Source organism: Nuphar pumila, chromosome 15 (genome assembly GCF_984573655.1).
Source record: "Nuphar pumila chromosome 15, dmNupPumi1.hap1.1, whole genome shotgun sequence".
NCBI classification, from domain to species: domain Eukaryota; kingdom Viridiplantae; phylum Streptophyta; class Magnoliopsida; order Nymphaeales; family Nymphaeaceae; genus Nuphar; species Nuphar pumila.
The window spans coordinates 91612813-91622113 of NC_143263.1; the positions used below are offsets into that span (position 1 = coordinate 91612813).

Below are 9301 nucleotides of genomic sequence, written 5' to 3' on the forward strand. Positions count from 1 at the left end.
AGGTAAGAGACCCAATGAGTTGTCTGTAAGGTGTGGGGTCTTCCAGAAGAACCTCATCCTCCAACCGTAATTTGGCATTAATAACCTCAGAAGTCTCTACTTTCTTGTCATTAGAAATCCCAGACTTAGAACATATATCTGCAGCAAGCTTCATCTGTAACAAAATATATCCTCTAGAAGAATATGCAACTTCAATTCCAAGAAAATATCTAAGAAAACCTAAATCAGACATATCAAAATTATTTTTTAACATCAATAATACTATTTTGATCATTCTCAGTGATAATCATATCATCAACATAAAGCAACAATATTACGATACTAGAACCTGCATTTTTAACAAAGAGAGCAGTGTCAGTATAAGAAGAGTGAAATCCTAACTTTATCATGATATCACTGAAACGATCATACCAAGCCTTAGGGGCTTGTTTAAGGCCATACAATGCCTTCAAAAGCCGAAGTGTTTGGCCTTGCTTAACATTAATTCCAGGTGGCGGATCCATGTAAACTTCTTCACTTAAACTTCCATTTAAAAAAGCATTTTTTACGTCAAATTGATAAATAGGCCATTTTTTGGTTGATGCGACCGCTATTAAGGTCCTGACACTGGTCATTCGAGCTACGGGAGCGAATGTTTCTTCATAATCAATGTCATATTCTTGGGAGTATCCCTTAGCGAGTAATCTAACTTTATATCGTTCCAAAGAGCCATCGCTTTTAGTTTTCACTTTGAAGACCCAGCGACAACCAATAGGTTTTTTGTGAGAGGGTAGATTAACTATTTCCCAAGTATTAGCCTTTTTAAAGCATTTAGTTCAACTTGCATTGCTTCAACCCAATGTGGTATAGATTTAGCTTGATTATAGTGAGCAGGTTCAAAATAAGAATGTAGTGTTATTAAGCACGCCCGATAGTTGGGGGTTAAGGAATCATAGGATACAAACCTATTTGGGGGTATTGATATTCTAGAAGAATGTCTAACTTGTGGTTCCTCAGTAGATTCAGAAATTTGAGAGTATTTTTCGAGGGCACTAATAGGATTTTCTTGATTTCTTCTTGAGTAAACATTTATATTTGTATCACTATCATAAACATTTGAATCACTATCATTTGAGGGTGTTATATCAAGATGGGACACCTCACGAGTATCTTCTATGTTTTCAAGAAAATCTTCTTGTATGTCATCAATAAAATCATATAAGAATATATAATCAATTTCATTTGTTTCTTGTATTTTATCAAAACCGTTTTCTTCTTCTAGAAATGTTACATCTTTTGAAACATATAGTTATCATTCTTAAAATCATAACATATATACCCTTTTTTATTTTCACCATATCCTAGAAAAACACATTCAATTGCTTTTGGAGATAACTTATCCCTTTTGTGTAATAGGACAAAACATTTGCAACCAAAAATACGAAGACGATTGAAATCGGGTGAAAGTTTAAAGAGTTTTTCATAGAGAGAAGCATTTTTTAATTTAGAAGAAGGCATTATATTGATTAGATAAGTTGAGGTTAGAACGACTTCGGCCCAAAACTTTTTGGAATATTCCTAGAAACAAGTAGTGTTCTAGCGGTTTCTATAATGTGTCTATGTTTCCATTCCGCTAGGCCATTTTGTTGAGGAGTCATAGGACATGACTTTTGATGGCAAATGTCATTTTGGGTTAAATAGTTTTGAAATTCATGAGATAAGTATTCGTCACCGGAATCGGATCTTAAAATAGATATGTTATTTTGAATCTTTTTATGAAAATCTTTAAAGAAAGTAAATACTTCTGATTTATGACTAAGAAAATAAATCCAAACATACCGAGTAAAGTCATCAATAAAAGTAACATAATATGAATAGCCCCCTTTAGACATAACCGGAGAAGGCCCCCAAACATCCGAATGCACCAATTCAAAAGGTCTTGATGAAAGAAAAGTTCTAGTTGGAAATGTAATACATTTCATTTTTCCAAAAATGCAATCTTTGCAATTAATTTCTTTTTCCTTACAAAATTTGTTTCCAAAAGGAAATAGATACATTTTGGAATAACTTGGATGACCAAGTCTTTTATGCCAAGTTTCCATGTTTTTCTCTTGGACATAAGAACAAAAATGATTTGTAGGGAGATCGAGATGGTCCATATAATAGAGGTCTCCCTTTCTATGGCCTTGCCCAATACGCTTCCCGGACCGGATATCCTGCACAAAGCAACCATTAGATGAGAAAGATATTTCACATCCATGGTCGGCAATTTGAGAGACCGAAAAAAGGTTTAAGTTTAGTTTGGGAACAACTCTTACTTTTGGAACACAAAAATTTTGAGAATCTTTAAAAGAGCCAATACTTGAAATTTTTTAAAAGGTTCCATCGGCCGTAGAGACACAAAAGTCCTTTGAATTGGTGCAAACATCAATAAGTGCATTTTCATGGAGGGTCATATGAAAAGAGGCTCTGGAGTCAAGGATCCAAGAATACGTACTGGGTGATGATGTCGAAGCAATAGCCGCACCCGATGTGGAGGAAGAAACTTTTAGAATTTGTTGGAGATCCATAGATATTTGTCCAAGAGTTTCTTTGATATCATTGTTCTTGCCTTCATCTTCTTTGGTGGTAGTTTCTTCAAGAGAGGCCACCTTAGGCTTGAAAGTTCCGTTAAGCTTTGGGCAAGCGGGTTTAATGTGACCCGGCTCATAGCAATGATGACAAACAATCATTTTTCTTCCTCCATTGTAGTTTCCTTGTTTCCCAAAATGAGGAGGTTTATAGGTTCTAACATTGTTACCCGGTTTTGATACGACAAGTACTTCATCAACATGTTTACTCATGCCAAGCCTTGTCTCCTCTTGAGTGATTTCGGCAATAGCATTCTCAATAGAAGGAAAAATAGATCTATGGAGAAGTGAGGATCTCACTTGCTCAAATTCGGGACGTAGCCCAAAAAGGAATTGAAACAATCGTTCTTGTTCCATTTGTTTTTGTCTTAAATCAATATCTTCCATAGAAACTCATTTTGGCTCTAAAAGAGCCAATTCATCTCATAGTGGGTTTAGGGCACTATAATAGTCTTGAATGCTAGAATCACCTTGTTTGGTGGTTCTAATCTTTTCTTGCAAGAAATATGCTCTTGCAAGATCCTTTTGGGTATACATACCCTTCATAAAGGACCAAGCCTCATTGGCTCTACGAAATTTAGCTATATTAGCACATACCTTAAGCTCAACATTGTTCATAAACCACGCAAGGATTTTTGCGTGATTGTTTTCCCAATCTTCCACTTCTTTTTAATGATTTTCAATGGCCTTGAGGCGAGCATCTCCTTCAAGAGCCTTTTCTTGACCTTCTTCGTCCTTTGTGAGCATAAACTTAGGTTTCGGAACGGTACCCATGACATAACCCCAAAGTTTCTTTCCTTTGAGATTATTTTCCATTGCCGATGCTCACATCATATAATTCTTTCCATTGAGCTTGAAGGATAGGTCAATCTTTGTCTCCATGATGTTGCCAAGAAGTGAGAAGAGATCCACCAAATATGAAATACACGAACCACACCTTTCCTTCAAGAATCAACCTGGCTTTGATACCATGTAATGAGATATTGCGGAAATATAAAAAGTGCTTACAAGCACTTACAACAATGAATAAAAGAGACAATATCACAAATCCACTAAGGGATAATACAAGCACAAGCCTTTAAGAAGGCAACAATATAAAAAGCCTTTTATTGAAAAGAGAGAGAGCTCTCAAGAATGAGAAATATACAAGGGGTTCACCCCTATTTATACAAGAGGGAGAGGAGAGAAAGGATGGCCAAAGGCCTCAAAAGGAGAGCCCAAAAGGGGGCTCCCATAGAGTCGTTGGGATCCCCCAACGGTCAAATTTGTGACCGTTGGGGGCTCCAACGACTCTATGGTTGGAGCCCCTTTTAGTCCTCAAAAAATACAAAAAAGAATTCTAAAAAAGAAAAAAAGAAAATTACATTTTATGAAACTTGAAAATAGTTGTTTTCTAAAACAACTATGTGAAATTACAAAAATACCCCTATCGGGTAATGATGTAATATATATATACATATGTATATATATATTATATATATATAAGAGATACATTTTAACAATTATCACTGTAAAATCAAAAAAATGATTTTATAAGCAAAATCTTGCGATATTTTGAAAATATCGGAAATTTAAATTTATCACAATATTATCACGATAATATCGGGAAATCTCGAGAATTTATATTTATGTTTTATGTTCATGTTTTATTGCTTCTTTGCTTAACATATATTTTTTCATATTTATATATCATAGGATAAAGGTTGGGTGGATGAAATGGAAAAGTGCTACTGGAGTGCTGTGCGATCGTAGAATGCCATTGCGGTTGAAGGGAAAGTTTTATAGGACGACTATTAGACCCGCTTTACTATATGGTACGGAATGTTGGGCTGCCAAGAGACATCATATTCAAAAAATGAGTGTAGCTGAGATGCGGATGCTTAGATGGATGTGTGGAAATACAATAAAAGATAAGATTCGGAACGAAGAGATACGTAAGAAGGTAGGTGTTGCACCCATTGAAAATAAGATGCGAGAGAATCGTTTACGGTGGTTTGGACATATTCGGCGAAGGCCTAATGATGCTCCAGTTAGAAGGTTGGAGAAATGGGAAAATATATTAGTTAAAAGAGGTCGGGGTAGGCCTAGGAAGACTTGGATGGAGATGATAGGAAAGGATATGAATGCTTTGAACCTCACCGAGGACATGGCGTTGGATAGAAATGATTGGAGGAAAAGGATTCATGTGGAAGACCCAAAATGAATTTCTTTTTTGGTTCATATCGCTGACCCCAATTGTTTTGGGATGAAGGCGTAGTTGTTGTTGTTGTTGTTGTATATTCATGTTTTATTGCTTCTTTGCTCAACATGTATTTTTCTTCTTTTCAAACCTTGTTTAATTTTTTTTTATTTTTCAAAATTTTCCCAATATTTATCAAGAAAAAAACGATAATATCCTAAGATCTTTCTTGGCGGAGAGATAGCCAAGACTGATATTTGTGACTATGATTCAAACTTCAAATACGGGTGATTTGTTCCTAAATTTGTGTTTTTCCTTTTTTGCTTGTTTTGGTTCTTAGACATTAGATTTTATGATTCATTGTTATGTCTATCCTACAATTGAACTATTCTATTTGGTAGTTTTTTATCTTTCAATAATCTAGAATTTTTTTCTGATCTTTTTATATTTCTGGTTTTTGAGTAAAATTTCATTTTTTAATGTTTCAATTAAATTTGAAATTTTTTTTCTACTAACTCATTCACCTGGTAAATTGATTTTCACAACATAGAACTAGACTGAAATATGTTCAATCAACATGCAGCAGTTTCTCTCAATAACCAAAAACCAAGGTTTTCAGACTAAGAAGCGAAAGCGGGAAACGATATGGGAAGCGGAAACTGAAATATGTTCAATCAACATGCAGCAGTTTCTCATAACCAAAAGATAAAACCAAGGTTTCTAGACTAGGAAGCGGAAAACGATACGGGAAGCGAGAAGTAATGCATTTTAAAATGTATAGTAAGCGCAAAGCGAGGAATAAAAAAAGCAATATAAGAATTGAATTGGAATCAAAATGGAACGCAAATAAAAAATAAAAGTGACTATTATTAAATTTCATGATTTTTTAGTTTAAGAATTAAATTTTTAGCAAAATCTAAAAATAATGACTGCCAATTTAGATAAAGCACATGGAAGTGAGTGAGAAGCGTGAGATGAAACACATAAAAAATATGAAAAGTAGAGTGAGAGAACATATAAGAATAATAGATGAAGCGTGTGGAAAGCATAGGAGAAGCATGGGAGAATCGAGATTCTCATCACGTTTCGAAAGCGAGTATCGCACTTCTGAAGTGAGTTTCCGAGAAGCGGGCTTCCTACCTATTTAAGAAGCTTCCGGTAACTCTGGATAAAACTAAAAGTGATCAATTAAAAAAAAGGAAAACAAAATTTTGAAATGACCAACTTTCTTCTAAAAAATTAGAAATAAAGCCAACAAAATATATGAAAGTGGTGAATTTATGGTAAAAATGAATCAATTCTAATTAGATGCAAGAGACAGTAAATCCAATTATATTTCAAAGATGCTTCACTTTTGTCCTTCTAGGACTTTTTTAGCAAGACAAGCAGTCAATGTTAAATCAACAGCCATACAACAAATTCCTTTTCCCTCTAGTCCAAATGGATACCAGTGTAGAACAAGTAACAACATTGTGACAGCCAGAAGCAAAAGTTACTCTTTAAGTTAACTACTCTAATTCTTGTAATGCATTTGAAAAGTTAAGACTTAAGAGTGCTTCCATTGTATACAACTCTTTTAGTTAATTGTTCCGCCTTTATGCCCCAGGGCCAGATGTTCAGATACAAATATTTCATGCATAAATGTTTGCTACATGGAGCATGGTCCATATAAATTATAATATGAGAATCTGCACTATTATGACTTTTTTATTTATCATTTACTACTCATTCTGATAAAGTTCTCACAGTCCCAACAACCCCAGCCGCCAGTGGCGGAGCCAGGGGTGGGCGGTCGCCCACCCCAGAATTAGAATCCGAGGCAAGGGGGGTGGGCATGGTGAGCCAAGAATTTGTTCAATTCCTTGTTTACCACGACATCCTAGACTTTATTCTCGTCCTCGTTATAATTTGCCTACTTTACAATGACAATCTTCTCATTTGCATAAACCAGCATTGAGAAAGGTTAATATCTTAAGAAAGACTTTGTGTGTGTGCTAGCACATGCACACACGTGTTCTAACTTGTCAGTAACCGTTCCACCAATATTGCTATCAGCAACATTCTTAGTTGAAAAATAGTCACTATTTTCCAAAGATCCAGTAAAAATTTTGGCAAAGAAAATTTAAAGAGAAAGACCTTTTGTCTAGCTGAAGTACAATGCATCAACAGCACAAAACATTTTTTAAAAATAAGTAAAAACCACACACAAAATAGATACATGATACAAACTACTAAATATGCAATTTGGGTACAAATTGGATATTTCCTATACTACTTTCACAAATCTGACGGCACATATGTGTTCCACATAGCACATTTGCTAGGAACCAACACATTCCAGACGAAAAAATATAACTTTTTGAGGCTTGAATATTAATGAAAGTTTTAGGCCATTTATTTTCAAACGCTAAAAAAACTTGCTCGCATGTTGTAATTATACGATCCAAGAGCCGATTTCTAAAAAATCAAGCATGGGTGCGCCCCCCCCCCCCCCGAATTAGAAACCTTGGCATGGGTGCCCGCCCCCCTTGCCTCTGCGAGCCCTTCCCGACAGAGGGCTTTGCCCCCTCTGTCCCTTGATTGTCGGCAGGGGCTCTGCTTCCCCTGCCTCCTCTAATTGCCGGCCCTATCCCTCGAATAAATGGATCGTCCTTTAAGACCATAGCATTGTCCCCGAGACCCGAAGTCTGCCCACCCAACGAAAAACTTCTGGCTCCGCCACTGCCAGCCGCCCCACAGACCACAGCTGACAGCCAGGAAAGGAAAAGGAGGACATGCACGAAATAGTTTCTCCCCCCTCCCCCAATCCATCCCAGCCTCTTTCCCTGCCTCTATAGTAGATGACCAGTGCACAATGATTACCACTTATCTCTGGTTTGATTTTTAGTAATTTTTCCTCTCATTAGTCTCGAATGTATCCAAGTCTCCCTCAATGCTAGCATACAAATATTAAGGGATCCCTCAACAGATGAAAAATCAAAACATGCAACAAAGATACTCCATTTTGGCTCCTGCTCTGTATCCCCTTATTTACCAGTCGAATTGAAAACCTCATAAAAATAGACGTATCCATGTGACAGCTATCAAACATATTGCCCCACTCCCACCTGTATGAGCTTCACTTTATGGATCTTATTTCTTCATCCATTCATATCCAAGCTCAAATCCAAGTTGTTCCAATGCTTTTTATGTTGATAGTGTTCTTCAAAGATTACTTCAGTGCTGTTTGACTAATCAGCAAATCGTTTAATTCTGAAATTCTTTTGTTCATTCTACAATAGTGTATAGTAATTTGGTTGCCCAACCAACGTGTCCTATGTTCAAAACTTCAAATAGTACTGGGGATCATCCCCCATCTTGATTCTTGACTACGAACAGAGGAACGAAAGATAGTCTGCTTTAATTTTTTTTCTTTTTACACGAATAATTTAGGTGAACCAATGTGCACATGCATAGTCGATATTACGACCTCTCTAAAATGCAAAAAACTATTTGTTCACGACCAATAGGAGTACAACCCCAGAATCAAAATCAATCTGCAAACCGCATTATAAACGTGCATTAAAGCATTTGTTTAAAATTATTGAACAGAAAAAAGAAAAGAACCATACATATATACTCGAGGAATTTAACGCGAGTTTTAGATATAAACAGTAGGAATTCAGAACCCTCATGGTCACGAACAAGAAGAAAAATCAAGAAATCGACAGTCAACTCCCACACACATAACCCGAAATTCCCACGAGAATAAATAAAACAAAACCTTAGATATCATAGGACAAGAAGAAAACACATTAGATTACTAGACGGAAAAAGAAAAGAAGAAAACGAGTTCCCCTAAGCAGCAACCATTTCCGATTAAAAACAAAAAACAAAACAAAAACATAAAGGAAAAGAACTCTGAATCGAAAGTACGGGATATTTAAGGTTCATTGTTAGGGTTTAGGTTAACCTCTCCAGTGTGGGCAAAGCAGCTGTTGAGGTAGGCCTCGTCCACCCAATACTGGAGGTCGCCAATCCAGAGGGAGCGCACCTCCTCCACCGTTGTTGGCTGGTGGTGGTGGTGCTGCGCAACCCATTGCTGTTGTGGAGCATCCATCTCTCTCTCTCTCTCTCTCTAGAGGGAAAGCGAGAGGGACTGAAAGGTACGGTGGTTTATCGTCCAGGTGACTGGTAAGCCGATTGGGTGCAAGGCGGCAGTAGCTGTGAGTTTTTGTGAGAGTCAGGGATGACAACGGATCGGATTCTGATGGAAAAAGATAAAACTGAAGGATTTGACCTAATCGGATTCAGAGTCGGATGGAAAAACTCAAAACCGAATCCGGATCCGACTAGCTTAAAACCCGATATTTATAGGTTTTAGTCGGATTCGGGTCAGGTTTCAATGAAAAAATAACAAATCCCAAACTGATTTCTAATCCGATCCAGATTTGGCTACCAAATCCGACTAAATAGAATTCGGATTCAGGTCGGATGTGGGGTTATGTCTGAGCCGTTGACATCCCTATTGGAG

At 36.7% G+C, this 9301-nt stretch overlaps 1 protein-coding gene across 2 annotated transcripts in view; it reads right to left on the reverse strand.

The window, feature by feature from the left end:
- LOC149815987 (polyadenylate-binding protein RBP47B'-like) overlaps positions 1-9063 on the reverse strand; it is a 51144-nt gene extending 42081 nt beyond the window's left edge. For both annotated transcript variants that reach the window (XR_016428103.1, XM_089990285.1), the window contains exon 1: positions 8741-9063. Coding sequence is in view for 1 of the 2 variants with exons in the window: in XM_089990285.1 (XP_089846411.1) it covers positions 8741-8887 (147 nt within the window). In the remaining variant the exon portion in view is untranslated. The remainder of the gene's footprint in view (positions 1-8740) is intronic.
- Between the last annotated feature and the right edge of the window lie 238 nt (positions 9064-9301).